General features: G+C 37.9%; 1 protein-coding gene across 2 annotated transcripts; it reads right to left on the bottom strand.

The window, feature by feature from the left end:
* Positions 1–569: 569 nt before the first annotated feature.
* LOC144627944 (phosphatidylserine lipase ABHD16A-like) lies at positions 570–23,328 on the bottom strand. 2 transcript variants are annotated; one of them, XM_078485972.1, is made up of 22 exons: positions 23,209–23,327; positions 22,948–23,004; positions 21,971–22,049; positions 21,505–21,591; positions 10,882–10,967; positions 10,650–10,723; positions 10,114–10,209; positions 9,052–9,125; positions 8,318–8,358; positions 7,501–7,605; positions 7,027–7,090; positions 6,317–6,366; positions 6,091–6,202; positions 5,515–5,567; positions 5,368–5,431; positions 4,148–4,211; positions 3,738–3,794; positions 3,055–3,114; positions 2,544–2,620; positions 1,742–1,840; positions 1,585–1,631; positions 570–1,195 (listed from the first exon to the last, which is right to left on the bottom strand). In XM_078485972.1, exons 1-22 carry the CDS (start codon positions 23,275–23,277, stop codon positions 1,109–1,111), a joined length of 1,602 nt encoding a protein of 533 aa, XP_078342098.1. In that variant the 5' UTR covers positions 23,278–23,327; the 3' UTR covers positions 570–1,108. The 2 variants fall into 2 exon arrangements, 1 of the variants encoding a protein (XP_078342098.1); XR_013566183.1 differs by having other exon boundaries at positions 1,103–1,195; positions 1,742–1,837; positions 2,540–2,620; positions 23,209–23,328.
* Between the last annotated feature and the right edge of the window lie 519 nt (positions 23,329–23,847).

Below are 23,847 nucleotides of genomic sequence, written 5' to 3'. Positions count from 1 at the left end.
ACTTCGATAGTCTTTCGCTGGGTGCAAAATTTCAGCCTGGTAACAAGAAGTGCACAATTCAGCCGAAATTTTGAGCTATGCCGCCGGACTAGTTTAAGTCAAAGTTCCCGTAAAAAGAGGTCAGTCCACACCGGCAGAGGCTCTTGCTCTTAAGTTTAAGTCAGCCTGTAGTTGTTTCAGGGACTTTAATCTATGCCCAAATACGTTCGTATACCCCAAATCGCTTTATTCAAGAACATATTTAGTAATTCGAAAAGACTTATATAAAAACAAACAAAATCGTCGTATTAATAGGGCTGTAGGGGCATCTAATTACCCAACGATAGCGTCGAATCGTGTGAACTGGTGGTTTATCGGAGGTTAGAAACAACAGAAAATTTTAAACCATCAGGAAAAAACGCTATCCGCCAGATAAATCACTATCCGGTAGATAGTGAAGTACCGGTAGGTTTTGTATAAACGTTATCTCCTGGATAGCGATTTATCCCTTGTATACCGTTATCCACCCTTTGAACAGTTGAACCCAGCCCAAAAAGTGGTCGCAGCCGCCGAAGATAAATGGTTGCTCAAGAAGGTTTGGCTACTACATACAGTAAAAGGCTTGTCTGCCTGGTTTTATTTACTGCTTTACTATATATACTCACACAACGAAAGTATTTGTTTATTACAACGACTCGGAAGTTTACCTCGTTATAACATTATTATCACCACTGAACACAAAATAACGCTATCTAAAATTAAACTAAGTTAAATAAAACTCATATTCTAGTTTCGAGTATTGATATTGACTTTGAAACGTCCTAACCAAATAACTAATTCAAACTAGTTCGTACAGGCTATACTTGTCTTCCACAAGTTAATAAAAATCTTACACCATGCAACACAACTACTGGCAAAATTAATGTTCTCTGATCACTTGTTGTGTTTAAGAAAATTGTAACAAAATTGTCCACGAAATATACACCACACCATGAGATCTTGGAACGAGATTAAGTCCGCAGAACAGGCGATTTAAAGGGATTCTGAAAAGCAACCCAAACGCGAGGCATGGGATTGGTGCTTTACTGGGAGACCAAAAAAACACCTGTTCTGCAAACTAGCGTCGAATTCACTGCTCATTCCAGGGCAATCGGAACTCAGATGCTGGCAAGTTCACACAGTGTGTGGCATCAAAGTCCATCAGATATTGTAACACCTAGGAGAAATAACATTTTAATTGAGCCACAATCGACATATCATTTATTTCTTTTTTGACAGTAGCAACACATTGCAGTGGCAGATCCAGACCTTCAGGTATAAAGTGGGGACCCGATAATCCAGACTCCAAGAATAAGAGGGGGCCCGTTCCCGAAAATAATTTATTTCAACCCTACAGGCCTTTGTTTGGCCTGAAAAAACAGTGGGGGCCCAGGGGCCCCGGGTCCCTCCCATACATCCACCACTGCATTGTCGGGCAGGTGACAACAAGAACCTAGATAAACAACAACTAAGGAACACTGTCTTGATATAAAGCCAAATTCTCAAAACAAGGGTGGGACTACAGACTAGTAAGGGTGAGGAGAATCAACATTTCGAGCAACTTACCAGAAACATTACCAGATGAGTTCGTTGCTCCACCGACAGATCTTGACCTGATGGTAACAACAAAAATATGCCGTCATTAAATCCGAAAACGCCTTTGATTTGCCAAAAAATAGAAAAGAAAAATGTACAAAAAGATGATTAAATCGATTGAGCTTACCTAACATCATAGGAAAATCCCGGCCATTTAGCTCAACATAACTCCTGTACATTGACCTACACAAACTAACGTCAACGTTCAAGCTGTTCCAAATGGCTTCTGCAACACAGAAAGTGAAAGTTAACTCTCTCTTTCTGAGAGAGGCCACTACTATAAAATTAGAGACCATGTTCTATTGGAGTCAACTGCTTCAGTTTAGTTCATTCAAGGGGCAGTATCATTGTGAGTTTGATGCATTTGTGGCCATAACGGAGCTAAACTATGACTTAATAGCTTCCCGCATTCACAAGATGCGCCTGGAACACCAAGGTGAAGACATTAAGTGAATCATTCAAAGGAGAGCAAAGTGTAATTAGTTTTAAACGATTTTATCCAAGACACATGGGCAGAGTTTGACATGGCAGACGTTTTCAGTTTTTGATTGAAATCTCATGCCTGTATAACTGATGATAATATATCTTTTGTCACTTTGACTGTTAACAAACCTAGATATCTTTTGACAGACTTTTTGAAGTGATGCTCATGATACGGCCCCTTCTGTTTCCGCACGTCTTCAAAAAATCGATATTTAAAGCCGTAGCTTGATTTCTATCCAGCAAATTACGGTTATATCTTCCTTTACATGTTCAAAGATAAAAAAAAAAACAAAACGCGGAACGATTGGTTTTGCTTTTTATGGGTAAAGTTGCCTTTCACTAATTTCAAAACAGATTAGAACAAAAATCTGCGAAATATCCGTGACATAGTCCCTTTAAGAGCTTGTAAGTGGCTACCATAAAATTAATCTTAACATAGCACTTACTCTTGGTGGCTTGATCAGGAGCAGCAAGGTATTCCAACAGTGCATCTTCACTATCATCATAAACTAGATTAGGATACCTGAGTGAGAAAGAAAAAACAGCATTTTCACTCTACTTTATGTGCTGATCCAATGTAATGGTCATGTAATTTTAACGCACATTTCATATAATGTATGTTTACATGCGCTTTAAAATTCAAGTCAGGGGTGACGTCGGACGTCAGCCAAAAAAAGGTGCCCCACCCACCCACCCCATGGATACATACCTGTGAACAGGCAAGACCACAACACCAGGGACTACGTCCGCTACTCGTATCAAACTGTGCTGCGGGTACGGTTGTTTTCTGCCCTCTGCTAATTTTGGTATATGTGTGAACAGGTGTAAGAGACAAGGCTAACTGAGAAAAGTTTCTTTATACACAGTGCGCATGATCTTACCAGTTATACACAAAATAACCACATAATCAAGCTCCGTACAGAAAACACATGTACCTGGCCAGAGTAAGAATGTTACCTGAACTTTAGAAACTTCAAGAGCAGATCATTGCCACGGTTTGAGCTTATCTCTCCTTCCCTGAAAAGAAACAGAACAAAGTCAAGGATAGCAACTGTTGATGGGACAACTTCTTGTAAGACTGTAGTACTTTGTGAATATGCATAATTATTAGCCTCCTTTACAGCGGTTATTAATTTTGTGTCGTCACGCAACTCATCTCCCAACTAAATAGACAGAAGCTTTGTCACGCAAATTTTTTGCCCACTAGCTAGTTGGAAGTGTTGTGTGACGATCCAAATAACCACCACAAACGAAAAAGAATGTGTATTGCATGTTACAATTAGCACTGTAAATACACTGGATAGTGAACCAAACTTTTTTGGGCGGGGAGGGGGGAGGTGGGAATGCTTCGGTGGCAGATGAGTTTATTTGAGCCTAACCAGAAATCATGCCCGCCCTCCCTCCCTACTCACCCTAAAAAACACACACGCCTGATTGCAGGTTAGGTCGAACCACAGTTCGTAATTTTGTTTCAAGTAGGGAAATCACCTGTTATGCCACCGAAGTGTACCAAAAATAACTCATGATCAAGGTATGATTCACGGTACCCAATCAAGGTAAGGCTTCTGACTGTCGCGTGCAAATTCAAGAAAGGTACACAGTAAAAACAGACATGTAATAGGTACATGTGAATGTCTTACTCAGTTGTGATGATCTCATCTCTCATCCGCCTGACAAGAAGCACTGGACCAGGGTAACTAAAACAGGATACACACAAAAACTGTATAGTCTACAACTAAGTCTTCTTAAGTTTATAATATAATCACACACAAAATAATAAAAAAAAGATATCACTCCAGCTAAACAAAAAGGATAAAGACAATAAAGTGAACTGACAAAACTCGAAGCAGATAAATGTAGCTGCCGGAAACCAAACAACACCAAAAAACTCCACACCAAACCGAGCCCAAAAATAACAAACCATAAATTACAGGCATGAAGCCCACGAACATGACTAGAGTAGTACAGAGAATTGGTGTGTTGACATTATAGCTTGACAGGGCAAGCTTTTTAGATCATGAGTAACATGGAGGTTTCAAATGTCCAATACCTGCACAGCAGACGAGCGATGTCGAGATAAAAATATTCCTTTACAACTCTTGTTGTAAAACCACCTGTAAACAGAATGCATAATTCGTGTATGAAGTCTTGCAACTGAAGCAAACAAGAGGCAGCAGCAGTTGCAGGGTAGTATCTAAACAAAGTTCCCTGCTACAAAAATGTAGATCAGCAATCTCTTCGACTAAAGGATTCTACTGTACATACAGTTGTAGTGAGGTAGTTCAAGTCTACATTTAAGCCTTGTGGCCCATCAGGCTAACACATATCTCCAGTTTGCACAGCATGAAATGACTAGGAGTATTTCTACTCCCCCTGGATGGGATGCTAGCCCATCACAGGGTTATTCCAGCACTACTGGTGCCCATATATAACTGGGCTGAGAGAGGCACTATGAGAGTAAAAGCACCTTACCCAAGAACACAACACAATGACCCGGCCAGGGCTCAAACCCCGCCCATGCCATTGGGAACCCAGTGCACCAACCATTAGGCTATTGCCCGACCGCGGTCAAACGTCAGAAATATGCAAAAAACAAGAAAAGTACTTCAAAGATAAGGTTTTAATTTTCACAGTTCAAAGTTCAGTACATTACCGGTATCCTGACGATTTACTTAGTTTTTTGGAGCTTTACTAAAAAAGTTCTACGTGTTTGAAAATAGCGATATGCGGACTTGTCGGCGCCATTTTGTCAAAGCACTTACATTTGGTTCAAATGCGGAACATTTAAAAGTAAAAACACTCGTTTACCTGAGGAAATGGGAATATGTTTACACTCAGGTGCTATTTTATCTATCCTTGCTCTTACTAACACTTCATAATGAACGAAACTCCCCGAAATAGAAAGAAAAGCTGCCTGAACAACCCTCCAAGTTTATTTTTTTCCTTAGTGGCCATTTGGCCACCAACTACTCAAGTTTTGGTCGCCAGTGAAAAAATTTAGTCACCAAATTAAGCTGATGCTTTCAATCCTTCCTCTCAATTTTAGTCGCCAGGCTGGCGACCTTGGTTCAAATTTAGTCGCCAGCTCCAAAATTTTAGTCGCCATGGCGACTAAAATGGTCTTAACTTGGAGGGTTGCTGAAACGTTTGACCGCGGTGAAGGCTATTGCACCTCCCACACTGTACAGTTGAACATGCACCAAATAATTCAAAAACCAACAGATAAAAGATGATTGTCTAATAAAATGATCATTTTAGAAAGTGACTTACTAACGGCTTCAGGCATCTTGGTTTGAGCAAGAGGCACTATGTCATCAAATGTAGCGTCTAGTACCTAGACAAACAGTGAGCAAGAACTATGAATATACAACACTTGTTCCTAAATTAACTTATTATTGTACAAAGCAATGAACTAACCATTCCACCAATTTGTGGGTGGACTCTTGCTGCCCACACTGCAGGATAACCTCCTAAGAAAAATAGACAAGAAAAATGACAATTTATTACTCAACAACAATTATTTATGGCAAAGACATTTTGCTAGCAACAACAACAACTGAGCAAAAAAAAACTAAATGTGTAGAGAAATAAATGAGGTGCTCTATTAATTTGTAAGGGTTAAAAAAAGTTCTGGACATCTGAGAGAAGCAAATTTTCCTGGCAGGTATGTAACTTTTCACTCTCACTTGCTCGATTGGCAAGGCCCAGGCAAATTGTAGCCGACGAAACTGTAAAAAAAGGTAAACTAAGACAAGCATGCAACAGCCCTGGGCAAGCAAAAAATTGCTTGTCCGAAGGGCAAGCTGGAATTCGAGTTTTTAATTTTAAACCCTAATTTGGTAGCCAGCAAAACAAGTCGTTTTTTAAGTTCACCAGGAAAAAAGTAAATATTGATGCTTTGAGGCATGATTTAAATTTAAAAGACAACACATGCGACGTTGAAGGAATATAAGTTGCTATGTTTAAAGAGATGTCAGAAATCTAAGCACTCACCGATTGACCAGGCATATATAACTATTTGAGAAACTGAAAAGCCAAGTTTTTCAACAGCATATTGAAACACAACTTCTATAGCATTCCTCTCAGATTCTGGGCTAGGCAAACCCTGCAAAATTCCAATTAACAAAAAAATTAGTTTGGGTTTTACAAATGCGCACTTACACAACAAGGATGATGTTAAGAAGAATATTTAAATTGTACATGTATATGTTTTACTTACACTGCTTCCAGCAAAACCAGGATGATTCCATCCTAACACTGAATATCCAGCTAAAAAGCAAGGAACAACTTACAGAGGTCAGGTACATTTATTTAGTTATGAATAGGGAGGTTAAACATTACCAGACAATTTTTAACCACCACTAACTGTTACACTAGTTCTCAAATTCCCTAAAAAATGAAAACAAAGAGGTTCACGGCCCGAATGTCTAATTAAAGCTCTGTTCTTTGTGATCAACAACAAGGTTCAGTTCTGTCCATTTCCAGATTAAAACAGATACACGAAACAGTGAACAACAACAACAGCAAACCGTGAGACAATGAAACAACAAGCAGGTTGATCCTCAAGAAAAACATTGTTGCCACAGATATCAGTTTTCAAAATTCCCTAACTTTTTCCTGACTTTTCCCTGCTAAAAATCAAATTGTAAAATGTGAGATATAGTTGCGGCCTCCAACTTCCATTTCCAAATTTTAAGAAAAACCATTGCAGAGATCACACTGGCCTAAAATATTTCTCCAAGCCTACATCAGTGGTGATATAGTTTCAATATTCCCTGACTTTTCTTCAATATGTTAGTTTTCACTGACTCATTTTAATTAAATTCCCTGACCTTGAAGAATTTTTTTTTCCCTGACCATTTCCTGACCTGTTGCATCCATGAAAAATTTCCCAAGTTAGATGCACAGTGTACAGTAAAATAAACAAACCTTTTAAAGGTGTACTCATGAGACCAACTTCATAGAAGCCTGCATTGCCTTCACATGTTATAACCTGTTGAGATTAATCAATGTCCTTGAAATTTAAGTGCTGATGCATAGGGTAGAAAATAGTTGTTATAATTGCAACTACATTGTGCTGTTGGCGGACTGAGGCACTATTCAGTACCTCTCACAACAAAATGCTTAGGGATAACCTACAGTGGTAGTCTTTCTTCTGGGGGCCGGAGTGGCATTAATACTCAAGCTACAAAATTAGAGTTCCACATGTGAGTTCTGGCACTAACTGGTCATCTGGACCCTCTGTTTCCTTGCATTGGATCATACTTTACCTAATTGAAGTGGACGCCGACCTTCTCTAGTACATGTATCTCATTATTTCATTGATCCCCTAACTATATATCCATGTTCACTTGATAACAGATCAACACGGTAGAGGAGACTGAACTCACACCATTGTCTTACCAGAGTATTCCCCTTGCTCTCCTCATCTTCACTTGTCCTTTTATCCATGAACATGGTGTCTATCTCATTGCCATCAGTTGCCTCTAGTTTTGCTCTCTTACCATTCTGAACAAGAATTGACAAAATATCCGAAAGAAATAATTTTTTTATACAACTGTGTAAATGTATAAATTAAAGTCATTGCACAACTTACAACTACACATATACTAAGCAATTATTGGATGAGGTTGAGCATGATATAGTGAATTATCAAAACCTTGTACGTCTGTGTTATCTGCCTCAGCCTTTGGCTTCGGCTTCGGCAGATAACACAGACCTCGGTTTTGATAATTCACGATATCATTTGAAAACCGAATTCAATAATTGTTTTATTATACGTTTTCAAACAATTTGCCATCACTTTTTCTAGCACCGGCGTAAAACTTCGTCAGAACATTGGCCAAAGCGGTTTTATATTGTGGTTCCTCCAGGTTCTTCTCCCTCAAATAATCATTCAGAATTTTTACACTTGTTTTTGTTGTTCTCTTGGTGTTTTTAGAATCTTTATTCTCGATCAAAACTTTCAATTCCTCTTCGGAAACGGGGGCGAATCGCTCAGCCATATTTTCAAAAGTTTGACAGCACTACACGGACGAGGGGCTTGGAAACTAGGCGGATTTTGAACTCGACATGATAACCCAATATCTGCTGCAGATGCTACTGTATATTGACTGAATGCTCTTGACCAATCACATGTTTCAAAGTAATTCTACTAATGTATAATAATGTAGAATATTAGAAAAGATTATCAGTCTATGTGTACATGTACAGTACTTACACGTTCAATTAAGTATTGTCTTCCAGTCATCAAAGCTTCACCTGCATAGTGAAAGGGAGGTTAAAAACTGAATCACTGCGGGGACAACAGGGTTTTCATTAAGAATTGTAATAGCAGGAGAATAGTGTATAGTAAACGGAGAATGATTTTTAAAGGTTCTGCATCTTTATACAAAAATAGTTAAAGGCCTTTGAAATTTAGCCGGAGAATTCTACGTAGTAGAAGGAGAATTCTCCGATCTCCGATGCCTAATGAACACCCTGGGACAACATGTAAAGGTTAAAGACAAGGTGAAAACATATTGCCTGATTTACACAAAGTTCAAGGGTTATTAGAAGGAGTACGACAAAAACACAACTTGTACATCTTACACAGCGAAATTAACGAATTTGGTTTTGTGGAGTGTGCTGGGTTAACAAAAATGTTTCTCAATCAGCTATGAGCTGTTTATTAGGGCCATGGTTAAAGAGTTAGTAAGAAGTACATGTATGTACAACCCTCCAAGTTAAGACCATTTTAGTCGCCATGGCGACTAAAATTTTGGAGCTGGCAACTAAATTTGAACCAAGGTCGCCAGCCTGGCGACAAAAATTGAGAGGAATGATTGAAAGCATCAGCTTAATTTGGTGACTAAAATTTTTCACTGGCGACCAAAAGTTGAGTAGTTGGTGGCCAAATGGCCACTAAGGAAAAAAAGTGAACTTGGAGGGTTGATGTATAATGTTTGTTTTTACCAAATCCACTCTGCAGAAGGCCGGTGGATCCAGGGTAGACCAAGGGTCGACCAAGTGAGTGTGCAACAAAATACCTGAAAATAACAACACCCAACATAAAATTATCAATATAGTGTTGTTATGAAAACAATAATGTAAACTCTGTAAATATTAAAGTTTGACATGTATCATGTTACAACTGTTGCTGTCAAAGCTGAAGTTGATACAACGTACATGTACATGTTCACTTCCAAAGTTAATTGATTTTATTTTGGTATGCAAGGACAATTATTCAGTTTGGAATTAACCGAGGCCACTGAATAAAAATACTAAAGATGCGAAGATCTGTACAGGGTTAGTCTCAATCCAAACTAAACTACCAGTATATCAGTAAGAACATTTAAACTATTTACAACTGTGTACTGTTTATTTTATGCTTCAGTAATGCTGGTACATGTATTTTTTAATATTTTGCCTGGGGCAGTTGTATACAGTTAATGTACTAAATTTTTTATGATTTACAATTTGGCTGGTCCCCTGCTCATCGGGCAGATGAGAATAAAAGTCACTTGCCCGACAGAAGAAAAATTTCATGTCATCCTGGATGACTAGACCGCACTTTTTTTCAGCCCTGAATCAGAGAGGCAAAAAAAGCAGACATGAAGATGCATGTACAATGGGAAGTTTTGTTGTGGTATACAATAAAATATGTTTTTTTTATAAAAAAAATATATTTTATATATATATATTATATTTTTTTAAATTTTTTTTCTCTCTTTAATATATATTTTTTTAATAATAAATAATATATATATTTATATTTTTTTTTTTTATTTTTATAATAGTGATTGAAAAGGAGAAAGATTAGAAAACGCTAAGAAATGATTATTATTATTATTATTATTATTATTATTATTATTTATTTTGTTTGAAATTATAAGGTTGTTTTATATTTGACTTTGTTTCTTCTTCAGATCACGACTCTATTTGTGGGGTGAAAGCGCTGGAACTCTGTTTCATACCATGATTATGATAACAAATATTAGATGAGGAAAAACTTAATAATAATTGAGCGTTTATTACCTAAGAAAGTCACCTGGCCAAGATCCAAGCAGGGACAAAATTCCAGAAGGTCTGGTACGAGAAGTGACATTTTCTGATCCCCTACGCATGCTACGGCTAGTTATAACAAGGATAAAGAAGTAAAATCATGTTAACGCCACAAATCAAGATTAAAGAACAATAAACATCAAACAATAAAATACTTATTACCCATGACTGTACAAGTTAAACTTTCAGTTTCCTTAACTTCTAACATAATATACAGTACCGCTCGAAGATAAGCAAGCCATCAAACGCGTTGTCAACGTGTGGACACCACTAGGTCAGCCACTGGTAGCATTAGATGTGTAAGTGTGATTCATGGTACCATCACCTTAAAAAGTTTTTGACATTTTTTCTACATCTTTTTGACAACTTTCTAATGGTCTCTGTTTCAAACAGTCAATCAAACTGAAAAAAGGGAGGAAGGGAGGGCTGGGAGTTGACAAAAATTGATCATTACGAAACTTTGTCTAGTTGTAACTACACTGGGCCCAGAACTGTAACCCAATACATACTCAGCTTTAGATTCATCCCACTTGTAGTCAACAGGCCAAGCTTCAAAACCAAAGTCGTATAAGCCAAGTTTTCTCTGCAAATAGATGTACCACACAAATAAATAAATATTTTTCAATTGTTAGCACAGTAGACCAAAATTAATGAATCAGCTACATGCATGTACACTTTGTAGTTTTGACACTGATTAAATTTATCAATTGACTCCTCTTCGGCATATTTTCATTGACACACCTTATTTTCATCATTATTGTTTAATCTTGTCTCTTCTAAAAGAGCCAGAAATACTCTGTAATCTTGATTTTTAAAACGTCCATATCCTGAAATATTAAGATGAGGGAAAAATTAGTTTAAAAAAATCCACAAAAAAATTAAATTTAAGTTCAAAACCAGTTAACAGAATTTTCACATTGTAGAATTGGTTCTCTTCTCAGGTTGCACTCAGTGTAGAACTGTATGTGACACTAAGATGTAAGTGACAGGGCTTGAGACTAACGGTAGCCAACTAGCCACAGGCTAGTACAAATGCAGTTTTGGCTAGAAGGCTCTGCGCTTTCACTAGCCAAAATGGCTAGTTAAAATTTCAGGAATTTGTTTTAAGAAAATCATACATCAAAATCGACTCTGAAAGAACAGAACTCACGAGTACACCATTGTCATGTATAAAATTATCAAAGACTGTGGACAAGCTAAAATTACCAAAAAAGTAACCTAAAATAATATTAATTTTAAAACCAGTGAAAACAGCAAGCCTCTGCCCAAACCTAAGTTAGCTTGAGAATTCCAGATGGCTCGTAGAAACATAGGCACGCTAAGCGTGCAGGAGTTATTTTTTCGATTTATGGGGTGGCTTGGGGTGAAATTGGGTGATTGTCCTGTTGGGATGGTTTATGCCATGGGTTGGGCTATTTGTGTATGGCGGCCCACGTAGTCACTTTTTTGCACAAAAAAAATTTACGTGCATTTTGATACATTAGAACTGTTTTATTCAATACGTAAATTTTCATCATTTATTGAAAAACAAAAAACTAATTCAATTATCAAAATGTCACAAAATGGCACGTTCTTATTCTGTTTAAAGCGGTCATTTTGTTACTAGCTTTGTAGCAACCGTAACGTGTTACTTTTAACAGGTATCAGATTGTTTCCGGACAGTCAGACTGTTTCCGGACAAAACTTATTAAGCACAAAACTCGTCTTTTGTGCTTAACAAGCACGTTTCACTGAGGTTTCACCTCTCAACTTTGCTTATTAAGCACGAAATACGATATTTGTGCTTCATAAGCACGAAAAGTAGCCTTTTCTGCTTAATAAGCCCTTAAAATGTGCTTATCAAGCAGCAAACGCGCGCGTTCTGCTTATTACGCAGAAGTGTAATAACATTTAGCGAACAAGAAATTTTTGCAGCCGCCATTACGGACAAAAAAATCGAGAGCGAAAACAACCCTTCGAATGTATAAGTGTTTAAAAAAGCCATAAATTAGAAGTCTCGTCTGCCTAGTCATTTCACTGAGGGTTAACCAAGCCATGACTTCTTCAACTACGGGAGAAATTTTCCCAAAACTGCTTCGACTACGCGGCGCGATCGATCGGCGATGTCGTAAACGAGCCGCTCGTTCGATGCTCAAAGTTTTCGGAATAAAAATGAGCCCTCTTTCTCCAACCAAACAAAAAAAAAAACAAGCAAAAAACAAACACAGAAACAAAACAAAAAGATAAAGAAACGATTAGCTAGGTTTAAGAACGGTTAAGATTTGAATGAACATTGGATGATAAGATCTATTTTCAACACGACGAAATGAACAACTTTCAGATTCACGGTGGTTTACGCGGTCTTAAAAATTGTACTATTCGTGTTATTTGAGTCGATTTGGGATGAGTTATTTGCAAAAACTAAGAAGCAATGGATGAATCATTGTTAAAAGAAAAACATTTAACAGAAGACTTTTTTGCTGCAACCATCCATAAGAATTTTTCCTTTTCGGAAAGAATATTTTTAAACGTTCTGCGATTTCGCGGCGGATCGATCGGCGAAGTCGGAACGAGCAGCAAAAGTCGACTATAAAAGATTAAAATACAAAAAACCAAAAACGAGTTCTAGAAGATGAAAGGCTTTAGGAGGCAGCAGGAGAACGGAATATTTGAATGAATAAAGCCTTAAAAAATCGAAGTAATATGCAGTTTAAAGTCGGTTTTTGACACGACGAAATAAACAACTAAACCGCTATCATGTTCAAACACGGCAAATTACCACGGTCAGAAAATTTTTACTTTCCGCGTTATCCTTGAACATTTGGGCTGCAAAATTCCTGTGCAAATACTCGCAAGGTCATAGATATGCAAGATTCATTAGAATTACGTAGAGTTTTCATTCACAAACTGTAAATATGAAGCGAGGCAGAGATCTAGACAATGTCTACTGTGTCTAGCGAAGCTGTCATCTTCGCGGACCTTATTTTACAACTGACTTCAAATGTTATGTTTTGATTAAGAGTCACTTGCTTGGTTTTGACCAACACATGGCACGTTTTGTTTATAGGTTCTGCGTATTAAACAATAATTTTCTTCCGAATCAGAACTGTACGTTACAACAGTGCAGCTTGCAAATACAAAATTTTTGTCTTCATGAGCTACGTAAGCTTAACTTACACCGACAAAAAACAACACAATGGATGGGGAGTTCTATTAATTTCACTCGAATTTTATAATACAAAGAAGTAAAGAGGTTTCTGAATGTAGCAAGAATGAACAGTTGGCCTATTCTCAGCATAAAAATATGCACTTGAGTTTAGGATAAAGTCGTTTATTCTGGACACGGCGAAATGAACACTGAGAAGCGCGGCTCGTACAATTTATTATGCGATTCACACGAACCTTTTTACCGCGCTTAGAAATTCTGTAGGAATTTGAACTGAATCGTGTGTCAAGTGAAGGTGGACTTAAAATACCAAGAAAGTATAAATAGAGCGAAAACTAGTGTGAAAAGGTTAATGAACAGAAACTTGTTCTAAGTTCAGTGTTGACTTAAGCTTAATTTCTGTCCACTGAAATGAACACTTCGATTCGATAAACAAAATTTATAGCAAAAGATCATAACAAGAAATTTTATGGCGTTTTTGCAATTCGGCGAATTCATTCTGATTCACGAACCGTATAAAATTGACCAAAATGTAGACAATGCAGACATAAGAATATTTATTCAAACCGGAGGTTTTCCAAAACGGCAGTCCGTCGAAATAAGCTTTAGATTTAGAAATTTAGCTGGCGTTCTCATTCTAGGGGAGAATCTAGCCAGCAATTTAAAACAATTCATCACACAAGAATTTTAGAACTAAATAAAATGTAAACTGTGAAATCGGAGAACACCTTCGATTCGTTGATCAGAATTTTAGCTTAGATCAAGAGATAACTAAAAGTTCGCAGCTTCTTCGGAGCGTTTCTCATTGATTTTTGGTTAAAACACATGTCCAGTGGAACAGTAAAATAGCTTAAGGCTGAAAGAGTTTTGCCTGTAAAGTTTGAATCAGGATCTTTGTTTGAAAAAGCAATGTCACGCAACACGCCGGCTTCAGAAAACAGCCGCTTAGAACAGTAGAATCTGATCTGCCCACGTTTTAGTGAGAAACTGAGATTTTGAGTGAAATTTTCTTGTCCCTCAGTCCTAAACATTTACTCGAGCGAAAGTAGCTACAGAAACTCTCAAAACATGCAGAGGTTTCCTAATGATCAGATCGTTTTGTTGGGTATAACTGAGCTGTAGAAAGCATAGAGCTTGCTTGACTTCTAGAAGCAATTGACAGTTCTTAACAGTCGCGCCAAATATTGCTTTGCGCGGGAAAAATTTCCGACAGCTTTTTTAAAAGCCGAGGCAATTAAATTCATCACGACAATGAGAACACGACTTTTTAACATCAACATTTTCTTTTTATTTAACGCCAACATCAACTAATTGAACAAGAGAACAAATATGAGCTCACCTCTTAACAACAGTCACAGCAACCGGACATCATGGCCGCATCAGCTTCTTTGTCAAAGCAGAAATTCATGCGCGTCTAAAAATTCTTTTGTAAACACTTGCTCTTTAAAATTTCAACTGCCATCGGTGATTTGACCTGCTACAAGTGATATCACTTGCGGTTTTTTTTTATGCAAACACTTTTCTGACCTAGTATACGTAGCATAACAGTTTCCAGAACTCTCCAAAAGGCTTGTCAGTAGATTGCAAACGAATAGTTCTCAACCAAAATGGTTTTAAAGTTCGCTCAGGCGTGTTTTTTTGAGTAGTTCTGGCCCTCGCATAAACAAGTCGCGTACTCCACACATGTTGATTTCACATGCTAGCCATGCTCGCGGTCGTACAACTGCAATTTTCTCCCGATAGTGGTTCCCGGCGACGGGTTCACCTTTCAAAAATGACAGCAAAATAAGTCTTTTTCAGCTCATCGCAGTATCGCCAAAGTCAATAAATCTTGATCGCTCGACTGAGTTGAAGAAGGCAACTACTTTCCGTAGCCTAAAAGGTCAACATTAACCCCGCCACCGCCGTGATCAAGCATGCATGAGAACTTACAGATATACAGCTCTCCGATTCTCAAACGGAAGGTGCTGGCTGCTGGGTTGATCGATTGGGCGCGTCCATGGTGACCAATCACAGCGCTTGCTGTGATAAAGGCGCGTCCACGATAGCCAATCACGAAGCTCGCTGTCAGAAAGTTTCAGTCACGCCTTATCGATCAACCGAGCAACCGTTTGAAAGTTCTCCTGCTTTCCGGCAGTTCTGCAAACACGTCGGTAGCGGGTTTCCAAACTTTTAGGCTACGAAAAGTGGTTAAAATGAAAAAAAAAAACAGTGCCTTATTGAACTCAGTCGGGCGATCAAGATTTATTGACTTTGGCAATACTGCGATGAGCTGAAAAAGACTTATTTTGCTGTCATTTTTGAAAGGTGAACCCGTCGCCGGGAACCACTATCGGGAGAAAATTGCAGTTGTACGACCGCGAGCATGGCTAGCATGTGAAATCAACATGTGTGGAGTACGCGACTTGTTTATGCGAGGGCCAGGACTACTCAAAAAAACACGCCTGAGCGAACTTTAAAACCATTTTGGTTGAGAACTATTCGTTTGCAATCTACTGACAAGCCTTTTGGAGAGTTCTGGAAACTGTTATGCTACGTATACTAGGTCAGAAAAGTGTTTGCATAAAAAAAACCGCAAGTGATATCACTTGCAGCAGGTCAAATCACCGATGGCAGTTGAAATTTTAAAGAGCAAGTGTTTACAAAAGAATTTTTAGACGCGCATGAATTTCTGCTTTGACAAAGAAGCTGATGCGGCCATGATGTCCGGTTGCTGTGACTGTTGTTAAGAGGTGAGCTCATATTTGTTCTCTTGTTCAATTAGTTGATGTTGGCGTTAAATAAAAAGAAAATGTTGATGTTAAAAAGTCGTGTTCTCATTGTCGTGATGAATTTAATTGCCTCGGCTTTTAAAAAAGCTGTCGGAAATTTTTCCCGCGCAAAGCAATATTTGGCGCGACTGTTAAAGAACTGTCAATTGCTTCTAGAAGAAAAGCAAGCTCTATGCTTTCTACAGCTCAGTTATACCCAACAAAACGATCTGATCATTAGGAAACCTCTGCATGTTTTGAGAGTTTCTGTAGCTACTTTCGCTCGAGTAAATGTTTAGGACTGAAAATCTCAGTTTCTCACTAAAACGTGGGCAGATCAGATTCTACTGTTCTAAGCGGCTGTTTTCTGAAGCCGGCGTGTTGCGTGACATTGCTTTTTCAAACAAAGATCCTGATTCAAACTTTACAGGCAAAACTCTTTCAGCCTTAAGCTATTTTACTGTTCCACTGGACATGTGTTTTAACCAAAAATCAATGAGAAACGCTCCGAAGAAGCTGCGAACTTTTAGTTATCTCTTGATCTAAGCTAAAATTCTGATCAACGAATCGAAGGTGTTCTCCGATTTCACAGTTTACATTTTATTTAGTTCTAAAATTCTTGTGTGATGAATTGTTTTAAATTGCTGGCTAGATTCTCCCCTAGAATGAGAACGCCAGCTAAATTTCTAAATCTAAAGCTTATTTCGACGGACTGCCGTTTTGGAAAACCTCCGGTTTGAATAAATATTCTTATGTCTGCATTGTCTACATTTTGGTCAATTTTATACGGTTCGTGAATCAGAATGAATTCGCCGAATTGCAAAAACGCCATAAAATTTCTTGTTATGATCTTTTGCTATAAATTTTGTTTATCGAATCGAAGTGTTCATTTCAGTGGACAGAAATTAAGCTTAAGTCAACACTGAACTTAGAACAAGTTTCTGTTCATTAACCTTTTCACACTAGTTTTCGCTCTATTTATACTTTCTTGGTATTTTAAGTCCACCTTCACTTGACACACGATTCAGTTCAAATTCCTACAGAATTTCTAAGCGCGGTAAAAAGGTTCGTGTGAATCGCATAATAAATTGTACGAGCCGCGCTTCTCAGTGTTCATTTCGCCGTGTCCAGAATAAACGACTTTATCCTAAACTCAAGTGCATATTTTTATGCTGAGAATAGGCCAACTGTTCATTCTTGCTACATTCAGAAACCTCTTTACTTCTTTGTATTATAAAATTCGAGTGAAATTAATAGAACTCCCCATCCATTGTGTTGTTTTTTGTCGGTATAAGTTAAGCTTACGTAGCTCATGAAGACAAAAATTTTGTATTTGCAAGCTGCACTGTTGTAACGTACAGTTCTGATTCGGAAGAAAATTATTGTTTAATACGCAGAACCTATAAACAAAACGTGCCATGTGCTGGTCAAAACCAAGCAAGTGACTCTTAATCAAAACATAACATTTGAAGTCAGTTGTAAAATAAGGTCCGCGAAGATGACAGCTTCGCTAGACACAGTAGACATTGTCTAGATCTCTGCCTCGCTTCATATTTACAGTTTGTGAATGAAAACTCTACGTAATTCTAATGAATCTTGCATATCTATGACCTTGCGAGTATTTGCACAGGAATTTTGCAGACCAAATGTTCAAGGATAACGCGGAAAGTAAAAATTTTCTGACCGTGGTAATTTGCCGTGTTTGAACATGATAGCGGTTTAGTTGTTTATTTCGTCGTGTCCAAAACCGACTTTAAACTGCATATTACTTCGATTTTTTAAGGCTTTATTCATTCAAATATTCCGTTCTCCTGCTGCCTCCTAAAGCCTTTCATCTTCTAGAACTCGTTTTTGGTTTTTTGTATTTTAATCTTTTATAGTCGACTTTTGCTGCTCGTTCCGACTTCGCCGATCGATCCGCCGCGAAATCGCAGAACGTTTGAAAATATTCTTTCCGAAAAGGAAAAATTCTTATGGATGGTTGCAGCAAAAAAGTCTTCTGTTAAATGTTTTTCTTTTAACAATGATTCATCCATTGCTTCTTAGTTTTTGCAAATAACTCATCCCAAATCGACTCAAATAACACGAATAGTACAATTTTTAAGACCGCGTAAACCACCGTGAATCTGAAAGTTGTTCATTTCGTCGTGTTGAAAATAGATCTTATCATCCAATGTTCATTCAAATCTTAACCGTTCTTAAACCTAGCTAATCGTTTCTTTATCTTTTTGTTTTGTTTCTGTGTTTGTTTTTTGCTTGTTTTTTTTTTGTTTGGTTGGAGAAAGAGGGCTCATTTTTATTCCGAAAACTTTGAGCATCGAACGAGCGGCTCGTTTACGACATCGCCGATCGATCGCGCCGCGTAGTCGAAGCAGTTTTGGGAAAATTTCTCCCGTAGTTGAAGAAGTCATGGCTTGGTTAACCCTCAGTGAAATGACTAGGCAGACGAGACTTCTAATTTATGGCTTTTTTAAACACTTATACATTCGAAGGGTTGTTTTCGCTCTCGATTTTTTTGTCCGTAATGGCGGCTGCAAAAATTTCTTGTTCGCTAAATGTTATTACACTTCTGCGTAATAAGCAGAACGCGCGCGTTTGCTGCTTGATAAGCACATTTTAAGGGCTTATTAAGCAGAAAAGGCTACTTTTCGTGCTTATGAAGCACAAATATCGTATTTCGTGCTTAATAAGCAAAGTTGAGAGGTGAAACCTCAGTGAAACGTGCTTGTTAAGCACAAAAGACGAGTTTTGTGCTTAATAAGTTTTGTCCGGAAACAGTCTGACTGTCCGGAAACAATCTGACACCTGTTTTTTGTTTGTTAGGGAATACTTTTGGCGTTTTGCCAAACACTGTAACATGATACCGTTGTTTTTCTCACTTTTGTAACATGATACTTTGTTTTTTTTAAACGAACAAAACATGATACCCTTGTTTTTCTCGAAAAAGCCACGTCTCCATATAGTCATTGAACGAAAAGTACTGTAATAAACGAAGTAATAAACGAATCAAATCAAAAACAATCTTTTCGGGAAAGTTCTTTAAAGCGCAGTACACCTGGAGAATTTGTTACCTGTCAGAACTGTTCAACAAAGATTTTGGTTCATTCACAACGTAAATTTTATTCAACAAACAAGAACTAATTGAGTTTTCAAATTGTCACGGAATGGCACGCTCTTATTCTGTTTTAGCTATCGATCGAAGTTGCTTTTAACAGCAAAGTACATACTTGTACCGGTTCATTAAATGTTTGAACGAGATGTTTTACAGTTGATTTCAGTTTACTTTGGCCGCCCGCTTTGCGAAGTTTGTTGGGAAATTGGAAACTTTGTTCCCAACTTCGGCCCGACTGAACTTTCCAAGTTTGGTAGTTGAGGAGAAACAAGACATGTTGCTCGAAAGTCATGGCGAATTCTGAACTCGAAGATTTTAGAGACAACATGTTTACGGCTCGCTGAACATAAAAGTTTTTTATTTTTATGACATTTTTTTCCAACAGTTTAGCGTAGCAAAGCCCATTTTGATAACATAATTACATAAGGTTTTTAACAATTCGGGCTGAAGTTGGGAACTTTGTATCGAAGTTCGCAATTTTTGATTCGCAAACTCGCAACCTATTTGGCAACTTCGTAACAAACTTTCCAATTTCCCAACGAACTTCGCAAAGCGGGCGGCAAAAGTAATGACAACATTATTCTTGAAATCTGCTTTGAGCAAATGTTTTATGTAATTTTTACTACGGTCAAGAGAGCTAGCCTCTCCAAACGTACGCTCGAACAAGAGCTCTTAGAGCTTACAACTGCACTGGTCTCGTGAGCACTTTAGGGGAGCCATGTGGGGGGAACAAAAAATGCGCCGCCCCCCTTATCCCCTTTACCTGCGTCGAACAATGTTGTGACTGACAAACAAGATGGTAGGAAAACACCTTGCGTGACATTTCATGGTTGACTAGTTCCATCCGAAATTAAATATTTTTCTTATATGCTAATGCTGGCCAAATTTAATTCCCACGATCCTGATCCGTGAAACAAAAAAATCTTTTAAATCAGCATCCAGTGTTGTCTTGAATTACCGTTTAAAGATTGAATAACCAGCTCCGAAAATGGAATATTGGAGCAAATAATTAAATCAAATTTGAGAAAAACACTAGACCTGTGTTTTGCTGAATGGGAATTCCCCGGGGAATTAATTTAGCAATGACGTGTACAACCCTTGCAAGTCAGGGTTTGTCTCAGTGGTTTTCCATCAGATTTCAGAAATCCTCCAGATGACACAGCTCCAAAAAAAAATAACGCTAAAAAGTCAAACATTTCACACTTAACATGCTAAGTTTAGACCAGAGGATTTGTTTAGTTTCCGTTTGTGGCAGATTTAAACCTTTCAGAGCATTGCGTGATTCTTGCCGATCAGTGCCTTGTGAAAGTAAAAATTTGCTAACGCCAGCACATTCCAGGACACAAACGTAATGTAAATAAATGTAAATTCTTGCCCGCTAAAGCGTATTTGTTTAAAGCGTGAAATTTTAGTATTTTCTTCGATTCAAACTTTTCAAAATACTTCACACTGAATTTTGTAAGGAAAGATTAATGGCTTCGCAAAGATTTGAAAGGAAGCTGATAATAGCTTTGAAAAATTACGTGACTCGAGGTCTAGCCGATCGAAAGTGAAACTTGTCATGTCAGCACATTCTTTTACACCAACGTAATGGTATTTATTCACAGATTCTGGCCCGCTGAAATATATTTTTCTTTTGACGCATGAAAATTTAGAAATTTCTTTGAGTAAAACGCTTCAAAATCGGACATTTCATGCTAAACATGCTTATTAAGACCAAAGCATTTGAAAATTTCCCATTGGTAAGTTTTTTCTAGCTTTTAAACCTTGCGTGACCCGAGCCCGGCCGAGCGGGGCATCAGTCTGGTCACTGAGAAAAAAAAAACCGCTTGCAGAGCAAGAACTGCGCAGCGCAGTTAATAAGACGAATAACAAGTTAGTGTTGGGCCTTTTGCTCACGGCGTGTGCGTTGTAAGCAGGCGAGCGTTACGAAAAATGTTTTTAATCCAGGGTTATTCACAACTCACCGATTCCGCCTCCTTCTAATTATCTAAAATCTTCGAACGAAATCGCTCACTACAACTGTGTCAGATTGCTTCGCCTTTATAAACTGCAATTTGATTGGTTCTGATAGTACCTGAAATCTGATTGGTGTGACAAACACACATACTTCACTGACTGATTACAGGTCCATCGCGCCGACTAAGAGCTATTTTTGAAAAAATAACTCAAAAATGATTTTGGTTAGTGAAATCAAAGAGGCTAGCTAGCTAAAAAGTTAGTCTAGAGCCCTTAAGTGAAGTAAGCGTGAAAAATAGGGGATAAATACATGTATAATGTTGTATTTCATTCTATAACATACAACCAAAAAATATATCCATTTGATATTTTATGTTATGTATTAAATCATGAATTACCTCTAATACACATTGCTCCAAATACAAACATAAGTCCTGTACCAATAAACCTGGACAAGCTAACTAAACCAGCATGGCTTAACAGACCTGGTGAAGACACAAATATTATTAGTCAGCTTAATCACAACTTTTAAACTTTTTTGTTACGGGTGAACTCTACTCAATCCATGGTTGCATTTTTCCTTGCCCTCAATCATCTTAGAATACCTCTCTTCACCAAATTGTCATCCAAGCACAATATTGAATACTGAATGATGGGAAATACATGTATACAGGGATTTAGAGATGGAAAAAGGGAGGGAGGGAGACATAGAGCGGTGGTCGCACTCTATTTTCAATATTAATTTCAGTGACCAGACTAAGTTATAGAATATATTAATCTAAGAAAAAAAAAATTTACAGCCAGAATACAGTATATACAGTGTACATTACATATGATATCCAGTCAGGATAGGGTGATACAGACCTTTTCTCAGGAGATAAAATCCTAGTGCTGGTGCAGTAAACAAGGAGGTTGAATAACAAACAGACCAAGCCAATGACAACTACAATGAAATTAGAAAAAGGTTTGTTATGAATAACCTTTTAAGAGTTATTTATTTTTTTGAGTTATTATTTAAAATTTATGCCATACAAGTCACATGCATCAACTCTAAGGGCCTGATTACATGAAGAATTTCAGCCCAGGCTGAGATTTCAGCCCAGCTTCCTGAACAAATCTTCTTAAAAAGTTGTTTGCGATAACATGAGGATAGTTTCATCCTGGGCCAAATTACAGCCCGGGCTGAAATTTCCAGCCCGGTTTTTGAAACCAGGCTGGAAATCTCAGCTTGGGCAAATGGGTTGAAAAAACCTCATGTAATCAAGTTTTCAATTTCAGCCCAGGCTGAAATTGAGCTTACGGATGCGCAGTGGTGCTGTTCATTGAAAGAAAATGGCAGCCACGATAATTATTCAGTTTTAAAAGTGTTCAGCCCAGGCTGAAATTTGCCATGTAATTAGGCCCTTAATCAAGACTGAAAACAGCTTTTTGGTAAAAAAGTAAACTTGCAATTATACTGTAGACCTTCAGGCTCCAGAGACCAAATTTTGCGAAAGAAATTTTTCTTCACTCATTCTAAAGCTAAAACACTGATTTGTAGTTTGGTAAAAAAAATAATGTAAAATTGTTAATGATCGTGAGATATCGAGAAAAAACTTCTTTTGAGAAGAGTCAATAAATAGCTAAATTAATGGCGTTAATATAATCCTAACAAAACATGGGGCGCCTTGTACAATTTTCGCGGTAAACTTTGCCCTGCGACTCGAGTAACACAGATTTGAATATTTTATTTACATCGAAAGAACTGTGCTGAAAATACCGAATTGTACCTGTCCAAAGGTAAAATTGTACCACAACTATCCCCTCAAACTCGAGCAACTGTGAAGCCATAACTTACTTACCGCCCGTAAAACTCCTGCACCACATTGCTCCAATCCGTTTGCTTCGTATGCCCTACTCTAGAATAGGACAGTCAAAAGTAATTCACCATAAACACAGATGAAATATTTGCACTGTATACTGAAAACGAAACTAAAACATCAAAATTATGCAAGCCAGGTGGAAACCTTACAATGTAAAATCAACGCCCCACACCCAAAAAAAATCCATTTACTCTTTAAAGAATAAACACTTGTATTAATATATACGATTTTAACACCTACCTGTCGACTATTTCTCGTAAAAATCCGGTGCAACTGGGGACCGACTGCACAACGATAAAACTCCGCCATTTTCCTTTCATGTATGGTTTGGTATGTACTTCATTTATCCCTTATTGTAGTGTATTCATTTCACAAGAATACCGCTGACCTACCTTAACGCTCTTCTTAGACGACGGACAAGAAACGAAGGGCTCTGGGGACGGGACATAGGATTTGAACGGAAGTAAGAAACGAAACGGCTTTCTCACTCATTCTTTTGTAACATCATGTCTACATACATAATGACCAGAAGTCCTAGAATCTAGGACTGGAAATTGTGTCTTGTGCCAAATGCCCTGTTGGCTAAGAGAAATGCAAAGGGCTATGGGGACGAGAATGAATGTGTGAGATCTCACCTTTTCCCTACGGGGAAAAAGAAGTCAACAAGGGGATACCGTAAAAACATCCCCCGGGGATTTCTTTTTAAGACCTTCTAAGGTGGAGTCAGGGGCAGGCGCTAAATAGAGGAGGAGAGGGAGGCTTGAGAAAGGGGGGGGGGGACTTAATAGATCTTTTACAGCACACCCTTTTGAATTAGTCAATGGTTATAGATCATATGTGTGGACTGCTTTGTTGATATATAAAGTGTTTGATTATTCC

Source organism: Oculina patagonica, chromosome 1, assembly GCF_052425735.1.
Source record: "Oculina patagonica isolate OP01 chromosome 1, crgOcupat, whole genome shotgun sequence".
In the NCBI taxonomy this organism is placed as follows: Eukaryota; Metazoa; Cnidaria; class Anthozoa; order Scleractinia; family Oculinidae; genus Oculina; species Oculina patagonica.
Note: the sequence above shows the minus strand (reverse complement) of the source record. Positions and strands in the feature narration are given on the sequence as shown.